The sequence below is a fragment of the Mus musculus genome, chromosome 13, assembly GCF_000001635.26.
Source record: "Mus musculus strain C57BL/6J chromosome 13, GRCm38.p6 C57BL/6J".
NCBI lineage: Eukaryota > Metazoa > Chordata > Mammalia > Rodentia > Muridae > Mus > Mus musculus.
Window position 1 is genome coordinate 94,435,047 of NC_000079.6, and position 23,162 is coordinate 94,458,208.

General features: G+C 40.9%; 1 protein-coding gene across 4 annotated transcripts in view; it reads left to right on the plus strand.

Annotated features, from left to right (window-relative positions):
• The window catches only part of Ap3b1 (adaptor-related protein complex 3, beta 1 subunit), a 207,357-nt gene that overhangs the window by 76,087 nt on the left and 108,108 nt on the right, over window positions 1–23,162 (plus strand). For all 4 annotated transcript variants that reach the window (XR_001780749.1, XR_382728.3, NM_009680.3 and 1 more), the window contains exons 8-14: window positions 5,209–5,367; window positions 8,873–8,970; window positions 10,876–10,930; window positions 11,020–11,091; window positions 13,407–13,469; window positions 15,907–16,039; window positions 20,350–20,459. Coding sequence is in view for 2 of the 4 variants with exons in the window: in NM_009680.3 (NP_033810.2) it covers window positions 5,209–5,367; window positions 8,873–8,970; window positions 10,876–10,930; window positions 11,020–11,091; window positions 13,407–13,469; window positions 15,907–16,039; window positions 20,350–20,459 (690 nt within the window). In the remaining 2 variants the exon portion in view is untranslated. The remainder of the gene's footprint in view (window positions 1–5,208; window positions 5,368–8,872; window positions 8,971–10,875; window positions 10,931–11,019; window positions 11,092–13,406; window positions 13,470–15,906; window positions 16,040–20,349; window positions 20,460–23,162) is intronic.

Sequence of the window (23,162 nt, forward strand, 5' to 3'; positions counted from 1 at the left end):
ATGACTGCAATGATACGTAGTTCTGATCCGGGTTGACAGGGTTCCCTCACACCCACCGTAGGTATGTGGAACGCCTTCCTGCTTAGTGCCAGGTTAGCAGAATCCCTTGGAGCTGACTGATCACACTTTTCAGATGAGGAAGTGCTCCCACTGTAGAGCACACTCTGGGAGGTAAGCAGTCCTGCTGGAAGTAGAGTATTTGGAGATAGTCTTTCAGCACGAGAGTGGAGGTGGGGTAGAATTGCTTTGTCTTTGTGTTTATGAAAATGGTTATATCCTAAGTAGAACATTTGACAATGTCTTTCGATAAAGTTCATTTCAAGGTCTTTCAAACTCATTTGTTTTTACTCTTAAGCAGACAGATCACTTATCTTTCTTAATATAGCTTGTTTGCCTTGGCTGTTTACCCGGATATGGGAAAAGTAAGATTCACTCAACAACTCACATAACTTTAACAAAGAATGACTATCTTTCAGCTGTTGAGTGGTGTCAAAGGTATGGCAGCTTTGAACCTTCGCTTACTCAGTTAACTATGTTATTTATTATCTTTGAGATTGCACAAATTTTCCCCCATTTGATGGGTCAAGTGTCACAAAGTATAGTCAGTCAAGATGAATTTTTTAAAAAAAGATTGACAAATTTAATTAACTCTGTAATTCATCGCCAAAATTATAGCCCTTTATATAAAAATGACATAAAGATTAAATCTGACATTTCTATAAAAATTGCTTTATCTCTTAATTTCTTGAACATATGAACCACATTTATTTTATGGTCTGTTCAGTGTGGGCTGCTCTGAGAGACTCACCCTACACTAGATGCTGTACACAAGAAGCACATGTTCTCGGTGGCTCTGCCTCCTGGGTCACAGGTGGGCATCTTGTCACTGCTGAATTGCCCCAGAGACTGATACTGTTGTAGAAGGCTTCACTGACTGAGCTTCATCTCCATAATGGTTCCATCATGCTCACTGTGGTGGTGACAGCACTGAGAGGTGATAGTGCCCAGCACTGACGTCAGACCAGGGTGTCCCTGTCCCCCATGCTGGCCAGGTGAACGTGCCATCCATTTTGTTGGAACCATTGTCTCTTCTTACCAGTTAAAAATCTCAAAAAACATTCCACCATCAGTACAGCTTTGCATGTGTTAGTGGTGGTTGGTTCTTGGCCTGTGGAACCCGTCTCGTGTTCACAGACTGAGCATCGTGACTGCTCCCTACCTCCTCATTTCTCTGCATCCAGATGCAAAATGTCCTGAGACCTGGGCATGGTGGTGCTCATCTGTCTTCCCAGCTCTGAGAGCCTCAGAGACATAGCAAGAACAGAAAGAACCAAACTGAACATTTCTAAAAAGGTATAATAGAATTTGGGGGCACATGTCTTTAATCAGTAATTGGTGTCAGCCGTTTTATCTATAGGCAACATGTTTCTTACCTTAAAAACAAACAAAAAACCCCAAAACCTCAGTGTCCCACATTACACTTTAAAGCAGAGATACTAACGCTTTGTTTTTTCTGGGCCACATGTGCATGTTATTTCAAGTACTCCCTTTTATGAGTTTCTAAGAATTAATATAATAAGTAAGATTTTCTAGAAAAATTTTAAATAGCTGTATGTGATCTTTGATTTTTGTGGGGGAAAATAGTAATGAAAGAAAATTCCTTCCTTGAATCATCTGTCTAAAATTCTACCACAATCCAAAACATCTTTCGAGTAAAAATTATATTAAAAATATATTCTCCATTAAAATAATGTAATCAAATTCTAATAAAATAATTCATAACAAAGAAGAAACAGAACAAATAATTGCTTATTAAAATCAGCATTTATGGGCATTTTAGCTTTATTTGCTAGCTGTACTTTTGTGTTTTGTTTTTTAAAAAGACATTTTTTGTATCTATTATTTTCAGGTAGACTTTGAACATGTTTAATTAATTTCAACTCAAGGTTTTAAGTAAGGGCTTATCTTGCAGCCACTGTAATTGGACCAAATAATCACGTGCTTCCCACTTGGTTATTATGTAGCGCCTTTTGGGTTCCTGTGCATCTGATAGAACGGCTTTGGACTGGAGCTCAGGCAAGGAGCAGCTAGCACTAACCTTGCTATATGAACGTGCTTCTCACTTACAGTTCTCTGTAAACACCAAGGGAAAACACTTTGTCTCCGGGCTGCTCTGGAGCTCTCGACCCTCATCTGTGCTTCAGAGCTGGGATTAAACGCATGTACCATGATAACCAGATAATTTCCAGTTTAGTTTTGAAGATGGCTATTTTATTATTTTTAAAAACTTTTGTTATCAACAAGTGTAAATTAGGTGACTTTTCTCTGGTTAAGTTATTTTGGATGCTTGTTTCTTTATGAAACATGGTTTCGTGTAACCTAGGCTGGCCTCAAACTCCCTGAGTAGGTGAGGGTGACTTTGAACTTCAGTCCTCCTACCTCTGTCTCCTGAGTACTGAGTATCCAGTGGTATACCAAATACAGTTTATGTGGGGGTGGGGTACAGCACAGGGGTTTGTGGTTGCTATCAAGCCCTCTACCAGCTGAGCTATGTCTCCAACTGCTGTGTGTTTTCCCTCCCTCCCTCTCTCCCCCTCTCCTTCCCTCCCCCTCCTCTTTCTCTTTCTCTCTCTCTCTCCTTTTTTAAGGTTTATGTTTATTGTCTGTGCGTGTGCACATGTGTGTGTGCCTCACGGTGCTCAGCAGGTCTTAGCCATCCCGGAACTACAGTTACAGGTGCTTGTGCATTGCCTGCCTTGGGTGTTGGGACCTGACCCGGAAGAGCACTAAGTACCCTTAACCTTGGAATCATCTCTCTAACCCCATATTTAAATAATTTCCATGAAAATTTTATTTTCGATTTAACAACTCCTGAGCTGGTGTTGTTATAAAATTTAACTTGATGAAAGTTTTTTTCCAGTGATATTTGTAAAATAAAAGTCTTCTTGCTGAGTATTTGTGGAAACTCTTGCTGTTTTGAGGATTTCATTTATTGTTGCAATATACCTATATAGAAGTCACTTTCAAGTGAGTTAGGGATTTTAGCCCCATAATTTTAATTATTTAAACTTTTACTTTACGAATTAAAACTTGGGCTAGAGAAATGGCTCAGTTAAGAGTACTGTCTATTCTTTGAGAGGTCCTGAGTTCAATTCCTAGCAACCACATGGTGGCTCACAACCCTCTCCACTGAGATCTGATGCCCTCTTCTGGCGTGCAGGTGTACATGCTGGTGTATCACTAATAAATAAATCAATATTAAAAATAAAAAAAGAATAGGCACTGCCATGCAATTGTTGCAACTGGTTTAGAGGGCCAGGCAGTGGCAGTGCATGCCTTTAATCCCAGCACTTGGAAGCAGAGGCAGGTGGATCTCTATGAGTTTAAGGCCAACCTGGTCTAAAGAGCAAGTTCCAGGATAGCCAGGACTGCACAGCAAATCCCTGTCTAGAAAAGCCAAAACCAAAACCATCAGTGAAAGGGCATTAGATCAGGTGTCCCTTCACCTAGGTAACGTTTTTGCAAAAACTGTCAGTGAATGGTTTGATTGGGATTATGAGTCACGAGTTTCAATAATTTTATTAACCTGTAATGTCTGCAGCGCTTAGCCTAACTTCTCCAGTCCCGAAACTCTAGTAACCATTACCTTTTCTCTATTTCTGTAATTTCATCATTCCAAGAAGGTCACATACAGAGCAGTCAGGAGGCTGAGCCAGGAGGATTTGGAGGTGAAGGCCAGTTTGGGCTCCCTAGTGATGACCCGAGAAAATCGCCATTTTCTGGATTTAGAGTGTTTTGAAGTGACTGTGTGAGGGCAGTGTGGCGCCAGCAGCGCCTGCCTGCGCTCTTAGGTTTGTTTTCCTTCCCCTTAGTCACCTTCTCTCAGTCATCGGCCTGAGCCTTTAGTGTGCAGTGACTTGCTTGTCTTCACCGTATAGTTGGGTCATGTCTTTAATCCACTCTGCTGGCCTGGCCTTCTAATGGATTGTTAAGGCTTGGAAGTCAAGCTCAGGGTTTACTTCTGTCTCTAATGTGGGATGGGATCCGTCCCTGTCATCTGTGTGTCCTCTGTCCAGAGCCTGCCCGCACCTGCCCTGTTTGTTCCAAGACCCTGGCAACCTCCTTCACCCACCCCACCCCACCCCACCCCACCCCACCCCCAGCAGAGAGCACAGAACACTTATTAATACTAAGAATACTTCATAATTCAAAATTTAAGAATTTTTTATTTCTAGAATCTTCTACAGTGTGTGTGTGTGTGCGTGTGTGTGCGTGTGTGTGTGTGATCTCAGACGACTCATAACTAAAAGAGAAAGGTGAAAGCAAACTGAAGATGAGGGAGGTACTGTGATTCTTGGTAAAAAATGTCACCTCTAAATTGTACTTGAAAGTACGTGCATTTTTCTGTGTCTGTTTCTGTTTGTTTGTTTGTTTGTTTGTTTGTTTGGGGGCCTAAGAGTCTACTTACACACAGAAGCCTGGAGCCTTGCCAAGACACCGAAGCTGAAGGCGAGGCTTTCTCTCAGCTTACTGAGGTCCTGGCCTGGTTCTTGGCAGCCAGACCTGCTACTCTTCCATCGCTTTCCAGCACCCACCCTCTTCCTGCTTTGTGGTCTAGTTGGAATGACTGCAGCTTGCACACATAACCCTCAGCTATTCTCATTATATGTCCTAATAGAATCATAATTTCTTTTCTTTGATCGACTACAGGAATCTCTGTGGAGATTTGCTATGTATTATACTAGAAGTATTATGTATTATAATAAGAAATATCATCCTTTGCATGTGATTATACAATGTTTTGAATTGCTCCAACAGCAGAATTCTGCAGTATTACTGTAATTATAGTATTTACATGTGTATGTGGGTGCGTGTGTGTATTTGTATGTGCGCGAAGAAGGCAGCCTTCAGTGTCATCCCTTAGGGGACGGCTACTGGTTGTTTTCTTTTTTGAGATGTCTTCCAGGGCTGGCCAGTAAGCCCGGAGGATGATTGTCTGTGTCTCTCTAGCGGTGGGTTTACAAGTGTGTGGCACCATACCCTGTGTCCTACGTGGGCACTGGGGCCGGAACCCAGGCCTTTATGTTCTGGATCGAGGTGTCTTTGCAGCCCCTCACTGTAGACCTTTTTAAAGGAAAAGTCCCTTTGGCTGAGTCACGTCTTGGCTGTGCCATCCGTCTTACCTGGCATTGGATTGTTCTCTTTCAGGATGGTGGTCTGGAAGACAATGAGAAGAACTTCTATGAATCTGAGGAGGAGGAGGAGGAGAAGGAGAAGAGCAGCAGGAAGAAGTCGTATGCCATGGACCCAGACCACAGACTCTTAATTAGAAACACCAAGCCGTTGCTTCAGAGCAGGAATGCAGCGGTACGTGGAGGCCTGAAGGAACTGTTTCACAGATTGAAAAACAGGCCAAAGCTTGTGTCAGCGCTGAGCGTGTCAGTGGAGGGCTCACACAGCAGGCACGTTTGTGGCCACCTAGAAGGATGTGGGGTGTGAGGTAAAGCTTGGAGACCCCAGACTACATACTGAATACTTTTTAGCCTTCTTTGTTTCTAGCCATGCAACCATCAGGCTTTGATGGGAATGCCTGGCTTGATACTCGTTTGCTTTCTCTGGCTGTGTTAAGAGGTTCATTCAGAGACAGGAGCTCACTTTGTTTCTGAATTGAGTGGTGTATATTAGGCCTTATGTGAGGATGCAGGTGTGTCTCTCAGGCTTGCTGTCATAGCTGAGAATAGCAGATATGATGGCTTTCCACAGTGTTAAATCTACCTGGTAACCTAAAGCGTAACAGAAATAAAAGTGCCTGGGAATGTGGCTCAGGGACGGGCTGCACGCCTTCCATGTCGGAGGCCTCGGGGCAGTATTGTTAGGCAGTAAGAATCAGCTTGGTTTGGGTTTCTCAGGCTTTGCTTATTTGTTTGATATCTTCAGCTGTAAACAACCGTAAAGTTTAGACAAACACGTACTAAGAAACAGAGGCCAGGAAAACCAAGTAATGCAGGCCGACCTCTCAGTCTCCTCCTTAGAACTCAGCCCGACGCCTTGTGCCTTTACGCACAGGGGCCAGTGAGTATCTGTGACACGAGCCAGGATGACTCGTGGTTCGCAGAGTTTAAGGACTTCTGTTTCTACTTTCTCTCTTATTTCTACTCTTTCTCTCTCATTTGCAGAGTGCCCTTCTGGGCTTGCTTTTTCTTTTTTTGCTTTTGCTTTAAGATTTAGTCGTTTAATTTTATGTGTATAGATGTTCTGTGTGTGTTTATGGTGCATATCTGTACACCCGCAGAGGCTAGAGGAGGGTGTCACATGCCCGGAAACTGGAGTTCTAGATGACTGTGAGCCACTGTCCTTTGAAAGAACAGTATGTGCTCGTAGCCACTGAGCTGGCTCCAGCCCCTGACACTGCCTCTGAGTGTCATTGAACTCTTTTGTAACTTGTGTTTATTGCTGGCAGTTATAGTTAAGAGCTTGAAGATTGAAATTAAGAATTTCCCCAAATTTGTTTTAATTAAGAAAATAGTGAATTGTTCTCTTTACTTAGTAAAACTTCAAATACGAGGAAAGAACTTCACTGGCTACTTCTTTTCTATACTGTTTTGAGAGTTTGGCCATTAGAAGTTTATATATCTTAGCAATTAGCAGGGTTATAAAATCTTACTATTAGTAGTGTCATTTCTAAATCACTTTTCAAAAGCCCTGTCATAGTAAGACATGGATTCACTGATACTGTTGACCATGGCTGATGTTTGTATGCCCCAGTCTGCGAGGTAGCTGTTGCTCGCTGTCAGTTTACTCACCATCAGCTTCAGTTCATCTTGGAAGTTGGTTTTGAGATTCAGATCCTTGCTGACAGTGGCAGGGTTGAATCCTGGGGTACTTTGTTATTTCTGTGCATCTTTGGGGTCCCTCCTTACTTGCTAGTGCATCATCAGGCTGCCATGGTTTTGAGCACATTGCATTCCTTTGCTTTGTATACATTTAAATGAGACCTGACTTTTGGAGGATTATGAAAGATTAAAACAAACAGACCCTTTTTAATTAATTCTGTATTTGCCAGGTGTAGTGGCTCATACCTTTAATTCCAGTACTTAGGATGTAGAGGCAGGCGGATCTGTGCTGGACTAGAGTTTCAGGCCCATTGAGACTGAGATCCTATCTTAAAACAAGCAAGCAAGCAAAAACTTGTTCTTACATTTCAAAGGTGATTATGGGAATTTGTTTCAGAAAGCTGATGGACCAGTGTTGTGACTGCATTGGAGGCAGAAGCAGGAGCAGACGGCTCTGAGGCTGCAGCCACTAGCAGTCTAGGACATGCATGGTTCAAAAGAGTGTGTGGTATAGGATGCGGTCATTGTGAGCGTGGGCTACTGGAGAAGTCTGGGCATTGAGTCTGGACTTTGGAGTTGTCAGAGTTTCTCTCGTGGCTTTTTACATATTGGCTCTCAGATTTCAGATGTGCTGTTGAAGAAATCTTAAATTATGTTATTTATTTATTTATTTATAGATAATGGGGCAAAAGGAAGGTTGTTTTATTCTTTTGGATTTGAGAGTGCTGTGACTAATATATTCAAAAGATGCCATACCAAGTAAAAGCCGTGACTTGATACACATAGAAAATACAGTTTCTATTCTTGCATATGGGTTTGGATGTCTTGTTTATGGAACAGATGAGAATTTTCAGGTTCTGTTTGAAGGCCGTAAAGCCAACTTCATTATTACTATTTTTATGTATTACAAAGAACAGTACATTTAGGATCCCTAAACTGTTGCTTTTTTTTTAAATTGTGATTTTTAGCTTAGTGATGAATGTCCTTAGCTCAACCACCTTGAGGTGTGGTATGCTATCTAGGCATGCCTGAAACTCTTGCTTACCTCTTTGAACTTGGTGGACTGTGTAGAAGTTAATTTGTATTTGTCTTCTGGGCTGTTTTTGTTGCTATGTCTCTGTTGGCACAAGCTAAATTGGATATTTGGGGGTGAGGAATCTCTGTGTGAACCTAAATGTAGAAGCATGTTTTGAAAAAAAGCACAGACTTGCTTTATTTTGAGAAAAGTTCTGTTACCCTTGCCCTGGCTCTGGCCTATTTTAAGACTGGTTTTAAAGCTGTGCATCTTAAAAAGTCAGAGCCCTGCTAAGGCCTTGTTCTTGCTACACTGTAAATCATTTTCTTTATTTCAGACTGCTTGTTGCTCCCAAACAGTGTCTGTGTAGCTTAGAGCTCATGCCCTTTAGAACTTCTGTGTGTCTGAGCCCCAGCACCCAGATGGACAGCGCACAGTTGCCGGCCCAGGGCTGCTGTCACCGTCCGCAGTTGGTGTAATGGCATTTTCTTTTCTCAGGATATGCTAGTTTCCTGCCACTACAAATTGCCACAGTCTAGGTGGATAAGGAGGATAGGAGTTCCTGGAAGCGGGAAGACTGAAGTCAGGTGTAAATAGGCTGAGTCCCTCTCCACACTCTCCATGTGGATTCAAGAAGCTGTCTCTTTCTTTATCTGAAGGTGCTTGTGCAAGGTCCTTGCATTTCTTGGTTTACAAATGAATCACTCACTTCCTGCTCCCTCCCTACCCTCTCCTTCTCTCTCTCCCCTCCCCCTTCCTTTGTTGGGCACTCACACCCTTCTGCTTCTGCTCAAGGTGATCACCTTCGAACATCCTTAATGACACTAGCTAACTTCTATTCTCTCTCAAACGCAAGCACTTTGTCAAGGTAGGAAGTGCTTTGGAGAAAACAGCTTCACCCCACTACAAAGACTACAGTGTGTTCTCAAAAGAGTGAGCGAGCAAGCGAGCGAGCAAGCGAGCGAGCATGTTTTTGGTCCTGCTACTTAGATGCTCACTGTGCCTCTTGTGACCCTTTTTCCAGGTGGTTATGGCTGTCGCTCAGCTATATTGGCACATCTCACCCAAGTCGGAGGCTGGTGTCATTTCTAAATCACTGGTGCGCTTATTGCGCAGCAATAGGTAGGTCATGGTTTGCCTGTGCTTTTCCCTCTGTGCTCTCAGAAGTGGGGTTGGAACAGTGTAATCCGTCTCCCAGTTGGAGAAATATAGTTGACTATTTCATAAGTAAGATCTCATACTTAATGGGTTATTATAAAATGATCTCAATCTTAATGAAAAAAAGAAGTTTTTAGCTTCGAGTCCAGAGAGGTTAAAGTAGGTTGCGACAGAGCACGCACCTCACTTTTCTGTGTGTGACAGTCAGTCTTGCTGTTGTGACAGTCAGTCTTGCTGTTGTGACAGTCAGTCTTGCTGTTGTGACAGTCAGTCTTGCTGTTGTGACAGTCAGTCTTGCTGTTGTGACAGTCAGTCTTGCTGTTGTGACAGTCAGTCTTGCTGTTGTGACAGTCAGTCTTGCTGTTGTGACAGTCAGTCTTGCTGTTGTGACAGTCAGTCTTGCTGTTTTGAAGTGTTCTGGAATTACTGAAAACCTGACTGATGTGTCCTCAGCCTGTGCTCAGTGTGTTAGAGCTGACCATGGGACAGTGCAGAGGCCACGTAATGTCACCTGTGCAGAGCCCTACTTCATTCAGAGTCGGAGTGTTCAATCATAAGTTTCTTCTGTGCGAGTGTGTGTGCATGTGCGTGTGTGTGCGCGTGCGTGCATGTGTGTGGGTGTGGATGTGTCTCTGGGGAATATGGAGACCAGAGGAGGATGACTGGCATTCTACTGTGATGTTATTTTATGCCAGATTCTCTTGAGACCAAGATGTCTTACTGCACTTGGTAGGCTGGTGGTAGCCAGCCCCAGGGGGCTCCCATCTTACCTTTTACAGCAGTGGAGTTATAGGCTCACATGTGGTTATGCCCAGCATTTTACACAGGTGCTGGGGTTTTGAACTTGGGTCTTCATGTTTGCACAGCAAGCCCTTCCATCTGCTAAACCATCCCAAGAGTAGCTATTAGAAATAACTACTTCCTTTAAAAAAAAAAAAACCCTGTTTCATGTATGGATAGGTAGATGTGGCCACCTTTTAAAAATTTCCTCCATATAATTCAGTAGTTCAGATCAGCAGTTTGAAAAAACTTAAATAGAGTTGCTGCAATGAGTTGTTTCAAATTTAGCATTAGATCTCTATCATTGTTCTGCTGGTCAGTGTACCCTGGACATTTTACAGTTCGGGCTGCTTGCCTAACTCGTCTTCTCTCACTGAGTGCTTACTTGCGCCGGCTGGGGTGGGAAGGCTCATGCTTATCTTTGTCACTAACTCCTTGGTCCACAGTCTGAGCCTTTGATCACCTGCTGCTGTTTGAGGAACAAGTCAGCAGCAGTTCCATTAGTGCCACACTCCTTTGTCTCTGACCAGTCTTTGTTATCAGTAGTTCTCCTCAGTGGGAAGTTCAAGTGCTACTATCTGGAATACGATCTGGAATGCTTCTTTGATATAAGGGCCTTACTCAGATTAATGTGACCCTAGTATCAGATTCATCCTTTGTTAGATATTAGGACTCGGGGATAACATGACTGGTTTTAACCAGACCTTCATTCTGATTTCCGATTGAATGGCACTCTGAGCTTTCTGATAAGAATTTAGTTTGCCCTGTGATTACATTTCCCACATTAGTCCTAAGACTACCCTTTTCCCTGCATGTGTGCAAAGCAGCAGTACTGGCCTTGTTTTGAGATACAATATTATAAAGTGAGTTGTACCTTATCTCATGATACACCACACACAGCTTTTTTAGTAATTTAGAGTAAAATGTGTTGGGAAGAGGACACACATAGCTCTCATTTACTAAAGCCTTTGAGTATTGTATTTGAGAATTTCCTTTACACTGAGTTTTCATACAAATTCTTTTTAACTGTGTTGTTTTCTCAAAGATGCTTCATTGGCTGTATGTACTGAAATTTCTTTTAACTTCTAGGGAGGTGCAGTATATTGTATTGCAAAATATTGCAACTATGTCAATTGAGAGAAAGGTATGTATATTGTGAGCATTTAACTCAAAGAAGCAAATGAGCACACTGATGGGATAAATGTACTTACACATTTATTTTTGTTCACCCAGGGTATGTTTGAACCTTACCTGAAGAGTTTCTATGTCAGATCCACTGATCCAACTATGATCAAAACACTGAAGGTCTGTATGCTTCATACAGGTTCCATGGTACCAGTATACTTTGAAGAGCTATGGGAGTAGCTTCTAGCATCTGTAAACTATGGTCTTCATGTGGCTAGGAATCAAGTTACATCCTTGTTTTTACCAACTGAGTTATTTCTCTAGCTCCATGAATTGGAGTCTCTTGCTGGGCAGTGGTAGTGCACGCCTTTAATCCCAGCACTTGGGAGGCAGAGGCAGGCGGATTTCTGAGTTCAAGGCCAGCCTGATCTACAGAGTGAGTTCCAGGACAGCCAGGGCTACACAGAGAAACTCCGTCTCAAAGAAAACCAAAAAAAAAAAAAAAAAAAAAAAAAAATGGAGTCTCTTCCTTTTTTTTTTTTTAAATGTATTTGAAAATTGTTCTTTATACTTTGCACCCTGTATTATTATGTGTTGGTTATAATACAGCTTTCAGATGTGTTGAGTTACCTGTAATGCGGATAATTTAACTTGCTGAAAGAGACAGGCATATACAATTAGGCTTTGTGCTTTAAATAGACAGTGGAGATTTGAATTAAGTCCTATAATTTAAAAAAGCAGGGTTGATTTGATGGGAGATTTGTAAAAAAATGATATGTGGAAGGATTTCAAGTAACTTTCTGTGAATGTTTTTGTGGTTGGTGGGGTGTGTGTTCTGTTCTGAAGGGCTGAGAGTGGACCAAACGGTTTGCCATCACAGAACGTGAAAGCCCTCTGACGGAGAGTGCAGTGAGGGCTCCAGAGCACGATGCTGAGACAGTGTGGCGTTTACTCAGGCATTGGCCATTTCTCTACACTGTGTGCTGTCTATGTAAGAGACCTTACTAACGGAGAAAGACGAGGCCCTCTTTAAATGTTGAGACAATGTCATTCACATGGATACTGGGTTTATTCATAAGAAAGTTGAACACAATGATATTTTTAACATCAACAACAAACAAACTCCTACTTTGTAATTATGAAACATTTCAGGTCACACTAATGTTAGCCACAGGACAGGGTAATTTTCAGTCAAGGGAGTGATTAACGGCTGTATTTGATACTGAGTTGAACCTTTGCCCTTCCCCACCGTTGAGGTAGTTAGTGAAACATAAACACACACACCAGTTGTGTGGAAGCAGAGCTGAGCTGCTGATTTCCTGTTCTGGTTCTGCTCCATCTCCCGAGCCTGCGGGCAGCAGTATTTGGGGATGATTTTGCATCAGCTTGGCAGCTCTATCCTATGTGTTTTAGTGAAAAACAGTTCTGTGTAATATACACTTAGAGTTGAGATTATTTTTTAAAAGATGTATAAACAAAGACTTGTATAATGTGTTTCAGTGGCAAGGTGCTTGGTTAGCATGCTCAAAGACCTAGGGCAGTTCCCTATACTGCCAAAAATGAAGAAAGTTTTTAAATTCGAAAAATATTTTACCACACCCCATGTGGTACTGGAGGTCTGTAATGCCAGACTTCAGAGGGAGTGTCAATAAGATCAGGTCAGTAGTTACATGGTAAATGTGAAGCCTCCCTGTGATACATGAAACCTTATCTCTTCCCCGCACTTAAAAATAATATTATCAAAATAAAATGAATAGTCAAGTCATATTCTTAGAGAGCAGTTTCCCAGCAGATACAGAAAATAAGTAAACTATACACAGAATATATAAAGTATTTTTTTCTGTAGTCTCTGCCTTTTAATTAGAGTGTTTATCGCATTTACTGTTAATGTAGTACTTGATATGAAAGTGCTGATAGGCATCTTGAATTAGTTTCCTGTTGGTATCATCTGTTTGTGCCTACCTTCAGAATAATTAAATCTTTTCTGTGGGTAAAACATATTTCTAACAACCTCAGTGGGTATAGACTTTTAATTTCACATTTCTTACATTTATAAATCCAGGAATAGAGATTAAAATTATCTAAGCATCTGGGTAGGTAGGAAATAAGGTAGCCAATCAAGAAAATTAATTGTTATCTGGAAAACAGAAGTACTACATGAAGAACATATTGTTTTCTAACTTTATTAATAAAAAATACAAGTTGAGCTAACAAATTGTTTAGGTTAATTAGATATAAATTGTAAAATTAAGACAATTAGTGAAGATGTGGGATTTATTTCCTAATTATTTTTTTTAAGAACTGTGTAATTATCTAGTCTCTGTAGATTTAAGGAAACAAACTAAGATCACTTCAAGGGTATAGAGTCCCATATGACAGTGATTTTTTTTTTTTTATTTTAAAAGACTCAACTTTTAATTAGATGTTTATGCTCTATTACATTCACCTTTTTGTGTTTTAAAATGTTTACTTTCTCTTTTTTTTTTCTACTGTAGCTTGAAATTTTGACAAACTTGGCAAATGAAGCCAACATATCAACTCTTCTTCGAGAATTTCAGGTTTGCATACAATGCTAATTATAATTTCTAAAATATGTTCAATCTTAAGTTAAATATGCCTCCTACTCAATCTAGAAATACACAGTTGCACAAATAGAAGAGATTTAGGAAAAGATCAGGTGCTAGGAAGTTTTTCTGTTCTTGAGAATAAACATTAACCACAAATAGAGACTTAAAGTAAACAGAGCAGCCTTGGCTTCTCGCTCTGTTTCCCTATCACTGGAGAGAGTGGCTTATGATTTGGCTCAAAATTCTGTTTTCTATCCGCATTGGTCCTTTCTGTGCTCCAAAAGCTCTTTCTGTGCCTGTGAAGACAGCGTTTGCCACCTTGTTGTGCCTGTGAAGACAGCGTTTGCCACCTCGTTGCCCTGTCTGGTTGACCTGTCTCTAGTTTAGGGACCCCTTTAACTTAAGCTATATTGTCGGATCACTTAAAAACAGCTGTGTGGGAAGTGGTGACTTCACCTCCTGGTGAAAGGTGCTTGCCGCCGAGCCTGCCAACTGGAGTTCAATCTCGAGGACCCTGTGCTGGAAGGAGAGAACCGACTTGGATTAGATTATTTCTTGGGTTTATGTACTTTATGATGGGTGGATCAACGGTGAAGCCATTGAGGGAAAAAGCGCAGCAGCAGAAAACCACGCCCTATCCAGCACCTCTGGAGGTGCTGTTAGCTTCTTCATCAGCCCACACAGAATTTCTCCTTACCTTTATATGGATGCCATGTTTTCTTTTAATCAGTGGTTCTCAACCTTCCTAATGCTGCAACCCTTTAATACAGTTCCTCATGTTGTGGTGACCCCCGGTCATAAAATTATCTTTGTTGCTACTTCATGAATCCTGCTGCTGTATGGATCATAATGTAAATATGTTGAGAACCACTGTTTTTAACTACACACACACACACACACATAGACACACACAGACACACACACACATAGACACACATACACAGACACACACACACAGAGACACACTCACACGCTTCGGGACTATTAGAATGTAGCTGCATGCCCGTGATTCCTTTGTTCTCACCTGGGTTCCTGAATTTCCATCCCGTTTACATTTTTCTAGAAATATTCATGATAAAATTAGAATACTGTAAAGCCATCTCTTTGTGGGCAGGCCACAAAATTGGGTTTCTCATCTCGTCTCTTAGGCCAGAGATTGATGTTGGGTTTAGCTTTACGTCACTCACATAATCTGATTTCACCCCGTTGCTCTTTCCTGTGTCCCCAGTCCCTCATCTTGTGTAATCTTGTCATCTTTCCGCACATGTCTAGCCCCCGAGGACAGCAGGAGGCAGGCCTTTGTGCTCTCTGGCGTGGTCTGTGAGCCTCTGCAGGTTTTGTTCATCTGTGTATTTCATTTCCTGGGAGTGTGTTGTGTAAGGACTTCTCAGCAGAACGGTTGACTCCTTCCTTTGTGTGTTCATTCTTAGCACTGTCTAATTTAGTATATCATTTCTGTTTATGTATTTTCTTTATACTTATTTATAATTTGTTTGTGAGTAACATAGGCTTCCTGAACGACTCAAATGCATTCTTTTTTATTATAGCAATTAAATTCCCTGTTTAGGAGCAGTTTTAAGTCCACTTTGGTTTTTCTTTGCATGGAACTAGAAAGCTCCCATTGTTTCTTCAACATTTCGCCATCTCCTTGAGACTTTGCATTAAATTCCTATAGTGTTTACATATCTTTTGTTTTTTCTTTGATTTCTTATTTAGATAACTGTTTTAATGCATATTTGTCATAGATAGCCATAGAGTTAATTTTGTATTGCATATTTAGAATTTGAGGTTAGGAATCTTTTTTGAAAACTATAAAAGCTTTGGTTTTATATTAGAAAAGTTGTAACAGAAGTCACAAAATATGTAAGGTTGTCAGGAAAGACCTTCCTTTGTAAGTCAGATCTATTTTAAGTTTATGTTAATATGTATGCACACTGTGTATTTAAGGTGCTTGTAGCTGAGTGAGCTAGAACTCACGGAGCTGTTGGACCCTCATAGACACTCCTAACCCTCCGTGCCAGGTTGTCATTACTAGCAGATTGCTCCTTTTTTCCTTTTCTCTGAACTTTAGGTTTAGTGTTCTCTCCGTGGGCTCACAGGCACCGCTGGGTAAATGAACTGAAACCTTCCCAGAGCATGTTCCCAGCATCTTCCACCCTGGCTCTGGAGCTAATTGCTGTTTTGGGGTGATGCTCGCCACTGTCTGCTTTGGAGCCTTGAGCTACTCGCTGCAGTGAATGACCCTGGCTTGAAAATGTCCCTTTGCCAAAGGGACATTAAGTTATAAGCGATGAAAGACGTTAAGCAATCATTTGGGGCCCCTGTTAGGCTTAAGAGAATTCTAAATTTTTTGTCCTGACAAAGCTATAAAAATGGGCTTTGATTCACTTGATAACGCCAATGTTGAAACTAATCAAACTGTTTTTAGACCTACGTGAGAAGCCAGGACAAACAGTTTGCAGCAGCCACTATTCAGACCATAGGCAGATGTGCAACCAGCATTAGCGAGGTCACCGACACATGCCTCAACGGCCTGGTCTGCCTGCTGTCCAACAGGGATGGTGAGTTCATAGGTTCACTTTATTTTTATATGGTTCATAATTGTATATTCTCAGTAAGTCCTATAGCTGTAATCTATTATATTATCTTTTCGGGTTTTTCTATATATCAGTATTTTCTCAGTAAGTAGCAGCTTTATTCTTGATTTGCAGGAAAATTTATTTCAAAAAATAAATGAGATAATTAATAGATTTTGTTTTGCTCCCATTAAGACAATTTATCTTACTCATTCACTAAGCACTGCTTCATACCCTTTCTGCAAAGGTTCTCTGTGACTGTTTCCTAGTCATGCGTGGAAGTCGGGTATAACAGTGGTTCGCCTGCAGAGGGTGCTAGAAGCAGGCAAATGACTTTACAGCTTGGCACAGTGATGGACCCTCAGCCTTTCAGCCTTCCAGAAGTGTACCCAGTGCCTTCTCACTGAAGGCGAGCTACACTTAGCCATCATTGTGCCAGAGGTTCATGTGTACCCTAATTATTTGTTTTCAGAAACAGGATAGCAAAATATATTGTCCTGAGTTACCGTGCTCTGTACTGAAGTGCCGGTGCATGGTTTGCAAATAAGATGAACCATTTAAAGAAAAACAAGTTAACTTCTCACATTTAGAAGATTTTAGTATAGTTGTACAGTGGATTAAAATGCAGGTTTGCTTAGAAAAGGTAAAAGCTGCATAAAATTGTTGAAATTATTGACTTTGTAATATAAACTACATTATGTGTAGTACAGATATGCATGAGAAAGCACCCATGAAGCCAAACTTAACAGAAGCTGATTATGTCTTACATTTTACTTGAAGAATAACTTTTTACTACAATGATTACTTTATCTGTAGAATGCCATAGGTCCCCATGTGGAGGTATTTCTAGAAATTGCTATGCTGTGGTAAGTTCTTCCAATGGGGAGCCCATGATAAACTGAAACCAAGCAAACAGTAAAACAAAATTAATTCCTGGATAACACTGATCTGATTAGATATTTTCTTTATTTACATTTCAAATGTTATCCCAAAAGTTCCCTATACCCTCTCCCTCCATAGTTCCACCTACAAACGTTTGATTTGCTAGAATATCTTCCTATGTAGATGTTAAATGCAAATTCTTCCAAATTAAAAAAGAAAGAAATTTCTAAAATATTTACTTGTGCAGGTAAATAAGAAAGGATAGCATGTGTTCCACCATACAGGTGACTGTGAGCATCCACTTCTGTATTTGCCAGGCACTGGCATAGCCTCACATGAGACAGCTATATCAGTGTTCCTTCAGCACAGGGTCCCCAATGGAGGAGCTAGAGAAAGTACCCAAGGAGCTGAAGGGGTCTGCAACCCTATAGGAGGAACAACAATATCAACTAACTAGTAACCCCAGAGCTCATGTCTCTAGCTGCAGATATATATAGGCAGAAAATGGCCTAGTTGGCTATCATTGGGAAGAGAGGCCCCTTGCTCTTGCAAACTTTATATGCCCCAGTACAGGGGAACGCCAGGGCCAAGAAGTGGGAGTCGGTGGGTAGGGGAGCAGAGTTGGGGGAGGGTATAGGGAACTTTTGGGATAGCATTTGAAATGTAAATAAAGAAAATGTCTAATAAAATAAAAAAAGAAAGAAACAATAGCATGATAAATGGCGCCTATGGTGTCTGGTTCACTTAGAACAGTAACATCTTTTGTCTCTGTTTTGAGTCATACTTTTAAGTATGACTTTTCATTTTTATGTGTCTTTGATAATGACTTTCTTTGGTCGCATAAGGTTTGCTAATGTAATAGTTGATTTAAGATCTCTTTGTATAAAAAAACTATCAGAGATTAGTGAAAACATGACAGTCTTTTTATTTTTACACATAAAAACTGAATAATTTATTGTAACTATAGTTGTGATATTAACAATACCAATGACAGATAGGAATGTACTGACAGTCTTTTTAAATACAAAGCATAGCACAAATGTCTGCCTACCTATTTTTTTGGTCCTTTTTTCTGATGAGAAATATTTATATTAATTTTAAAGTAATTATTTCTGCCACATACTGCTTATTTTTTAAAAGTTTATTTTCTTTGATTTCAAAGAATCTTTCAAAGCAGACTTGGCTTGCCATAAAATAGCCCATTATCGGTGTGAAAGATTAATTTGAAAAACAGATTTCTTAAGGTTCTTCAGTTTGAGAAATTCACATTTCAATTGACTTAGGATAATTTAATTGCCTGTGGTAGTTTATTTTAGGTAACGCGTTAACGGAATTTGTTTGTCTGAATAACCTTGTTGGCACCTACTATAATGTAAAGGAATTAGATAGAGGATTAGTTTTCATTTTTGTTTAGTTTTTTATAATTCAGTAAGCATTTAGTGAGAGTTTGAATCTGTAGAGATATTTAATAAATGTTGAGTAGATTAATAGGATATTCATTTAGCTTGTGAAAGTCTGTGCCTTTATGGCACTCACAGTCTGATGGAAGCACCAGTAAAATAAAATAAATATGTTTTAGTTTCCCCATCTACTCCTTTCTCGATTGCTGGTTATTTGTGTCTATGTAAAACCAGACTGCCTGCTTGGACGTTACTGCTCGCTTGGGTAGTTAGCCAGCCTGCCTCTACTGATTCCTTACCTGTAAGTGAGGGGACAGTGGACAGGAGCAGGTATAGTGTATGTTTTGCTGAGGACAGGAGGGAAACTTGAAAAGGCCAAGAACACAAGTAGCATTTGCTTATAGTTACAGAATATTCTAGAGTTCAAAGGTGCTTAGCGTGACTCCTGGACAAAATCATACAACTCTACTCTGCTTCCTCATTCGTCTTTAAAGTCTTAAGATAAAAGTGAAAATAAAGTGTTTTTGTAAATTAAAGCCTTAATATTAAATATTAATTCCCTAATATATATGCATATATATTTACTCGTGAATAGGTATAATAATTTTATTTATATTCTTAAGGGGTAATATATTTCAAAGAAAAATTTAACAGTACAAATTGTGACATTTTGTGTAGTATTAAACCTTTGAAGTGTGTGCTAGGGGATTGTCTAATGTCTCTGTTGCTCTTAATGTTTTTAAAAGCAAAGTTTACATAAAGACAGGATGTACTCTTTTGGGGGGCATCTGTGGCATTAATAATAGTTTATACGGCCTGGGGAAATTCTTCAGTCAGTAAGTACTTGCCATACAAGGAGACTATGAGTTCAGATCCCGTCTCCCGTAAAGGCCGGGCAAGATGGCCTGTGTCTGCTCCAGTGCGGGAGTGATGTTGGAAGGATGCCTGCGGCTTGCTGGCTGGGCAGTGTTGGGCCAGTGAGTTCAGTAAGAGACCCTATCTCAAACAGTGCGGAAAATGACCAAGACGTGCAGTCAGTCTTGGCTTCTGCCCTCTGCAAGTATGCACAACGCATACATAGCACATCGCCAGACTGTCACAGTTCTGCATCAACACACGTGCACACGAAAATAATAGCTCATGGTAGTTATTCTGTAAGGTCAGATGCTCAGACACTAGGATGCCGCGTCCCTGCTGGTGCTACCACAAAGGAGACGAGACTGCTGCAGCCACTCCTTACGAAAGCTCGCTTTCCAAACCCCAGCTTGTGAATCAGCTTCCTACTCACTTCCAGAGCAATTGTATTCAATAAAGTGCCTTTGAGAAACAGGTGGCACACTTAAAGAGAATCACTGAAAGCTATGAACAAGGTATAGGCGGGGTTAGAGCACAGGGTAAGATAGCCTCTGACCCCTGTTGGCTCTGAGAAGCCACAAGGCGGCCTGGCTAATGCGTCCGCATGCAGAGCCCTCTGAGGGTACCAAGTCGGGCGAGTAGGTAGATGGGTTTACAGCACACGTGGAAGCGATCAGCTCATGGTCACTCATTTGGCCCTGAGGTGAATGCTGTTTCTATGGTGATTCCATTCCTGTTACTCCTGGTTGTTGCTGCTGGTGTTTCTGGATGCATCAGTTTAGCAGGGTTTGGTGTGGTTGTCATCCCTCTCTTCTCCCCTACTCAGTATGGAAAATGGTTAGATGGGAGGTGTTTGATTATAAAAAGCTCTGGCTAAAAGGCAAAAGTGCCATCCACTATAGAACGTAACGTCACTTAGGTTGCAGAGGTGAGAGGTATTCTAGAAGCTAAGAGACAGCTGCAGAGGACAGAGAGTAAGGTGAATTTTTCATAAGACACATTCACTACAAACACTGAAGAATATGCTCATGATTTAGGTTTTCATTGTATTTAAGCATCGAGGATGTTTTGCTCATTGAAATTTGCATTCTCCCAGACAGATTGCAATTGAATTGATTATACGTATTTAATATGGTAATCTCTTTCTTTGTCTTTCAGAAATAGTTGTTGCTGAGAGTGTGGTTGTTATAAAGAAATTGTTGCAAATGCAGCCTGCACAGCATGGTGAAATTATCAGACATATGGCCAAGCTCTTGGACAGTATCACTGTGAGTGTCCCTGCGCTCTGCTGACTTTGTTCAGTACAGTACTTTCCTTCAGTGGTCATCCCAGAGCAGAATGGTTAAGAGAGATGGGATGCCTGGATTAAGTTCTGGCTTAGATTTTGTTAGGGCTGAATTACAGACCTGAAAAAGGGAAGGGAGCATGAGCCCAGCACTGGGCTGTGGGGAAGTGGCCCCATCTTGGTGGGATTTAGGAGCAGATAGGGAGAGATTAAATTAGTACATGCATGTGCTTGAGTTACGTGTCATGTGTGAGATGTGCAGAACAACATGCTTTCCCAGTGCTTTCCTTTGAGAGACCCTAGAAACAATAACGCCCTTCTCAGTAAGCACACCAGACACCTGAGATCTTCTGCTATTATTGAGATGTACTTTAATGCCAACAAGTTTTCATTTTAAAATGCATTATTCAGTAGGATTTGTGTGCTCTGAAGCTGTGCAGATATTCTCATTACTCTTAGATGGTGATCCCATACTTTAAGCCTCAGCCTCCCCTCAGCACCTCTAACTTACTTCTTGTTTCTATGGCTTTGTTTTATTCTTGATGTTTTATGTAAACAGACTCATAGTATGTGACCTTGCTTTGGAATTCTTTCACTTGCATGCTTTCAAGCTTTTTTTTTTTTTTTTTTATGAAAATAACTTACTCCATCGACTATATTTTTGCATGTGGGAAAGTGTGCCATAGCCCTGTATAGAGGTCAGAGGGCAGGTTACGGGAGTCTGTTCCAGATGGGGGCAGTTTGGGACTACACACAGAGAAAAGTCCGTGTACTTCCCATACATAACTATGTGTAAACAGTGAAGCAGTACAGCAGAACTCCTGACAGGAAGGGGCATAGTTGAAAATCTGAGTGAGAACTATGGTTGAACAGACTTAGAAACACGCATGGATTGGAGCGAGACGGAGGCCAGATGATGGGTTTGCAGGTCTCACGGAAGAAAGTGGACGGAGATGAAGTGATTTTGTGTTAAAAAGGCCAAGGAGAGACTAGAGTATCTTTGGCGGACACCGTGGGTTTTAGTAGGGAGAATTTACATTTTTTTAAGTAATTTATAATGATAGAGAGGTATGCAGTTGTGAGGGGAAAACAGGAAGATGGAATTCTTTGTCCCCACACTGCTCTGGCAGAATTTTCTGGTGAACTTGTTCATGCCCATCAGAAGGAAGTGGCAGCTGTGGCACACGAGAATGTGCCTGCTTGTCATCAGGTGCTGTGGTGCATTGGGGCAAGTCTTAGACTTTCTTGGAAGAAAAACTTTGAGACTCAACTGTGTCCTTGTACCATTTATTCAGTGATTGCACCAGCATTCTGTGGACAGAAGTGTTGGTGCCTTAGCCAAGCAATGGCTTCCTCACAAGTCTAGACAGTAAAGCTTGTTTTGATGTCCATTTTTGTCAGAAGTTAGCTATTTGCAATCAAAAAACCCTAATCAAGCAAAAGGTTAAAACATAAGGCAGGGAAAGAGATTTAGCAAATGTGAACAGAAAGTGACATTTGATGTTAATTAGACATTTTTTATGACCAGGAACATTAAAAGTGAAAAAGAGCTAATTCACAAAGGAACTAAGAAACCTAGTCCTGTTTGTGTAAAACATGGCAATAAACATATGATAGAGAACATGGCCAACTGTGCCGTGAAGTTGGTATGGTAAAGTATGTACATTATGTGAATATGAGATGGTGGATATAGTAGACAGAGATGAAGATGCGCCAAGGGAAGCAATGCAGTGAGTTAGTAAATACAGCTCTAACATCTCTGTGATGGGTGATGCCCATTGTGAGGGGGGACGTCCATTGAATATTTTCAGAGTATCAAAAATGTATTAGATACAAAGGGAACTTTGATTTTATATTTTTCCTCTCAATAAAGTTAGATTTAATTTGACAGTTAAATAATTTTAAATTTAAATAAAGCTAAAATAATTTTACAGAACATTAAAGCACTTGTAAAATGTTTATGCATACCTGTTCGTGGATGTGTGTGTTGGGCTTGATCGTAAGACCTTAACAATACTAGGCAAGCCTTCTACTCCTGAGCTAAACCCCACTGTTAAAGCTATACTTTTAGATCAAAGAGGGAATTTATAGAATAAATGTTGTTTTTCCATAAAATAAAAAAGGAGATGGAAAGATGGATTAGCAGTTAAGGGCACTTGCTGTTCTCCAGAGGACCTGACTGCAGACCCAGGGCCCATGCTGCGGAGCTTACAGCCTCTTGTACTCCAGCTCCAGGGGTCTGACCTTCGTGTGCACTTGGTTATGTGCCATAACGAGCTTTGTGACCTGACTGTTAGAGATCAGAAGTGAAGAGCATGGGTCTGTATGTAAGGAATTTGGAGAAGGGAAGTGGCAAAGCTGCCGTGATGACCTGAGTTGGATCCCTAAGACCCTCAGGGTGGAAGGAGGAACTGACATTTACAGACTGACCTCTGACCTCTCTGAATGTACACTGTGGCAGCCTCCCCACACCCTGCCTGCCAAGTAAACAAATATAAAAGAAAACAAAACAAGACAAAATCGTAAAGGAACAAAATGAAACAACCTAAAGACCCAAGAAGAAGAATCCCAGGTGAAAGGTTTTCTGATTTGCAAAAGCATCCAGTAAATACATATTTGACCCGAGCTTATGAAAAGTTAATAAAACAGAGCCCTTCCTCACGAGGCAAAGAGACCGACGCTGAAG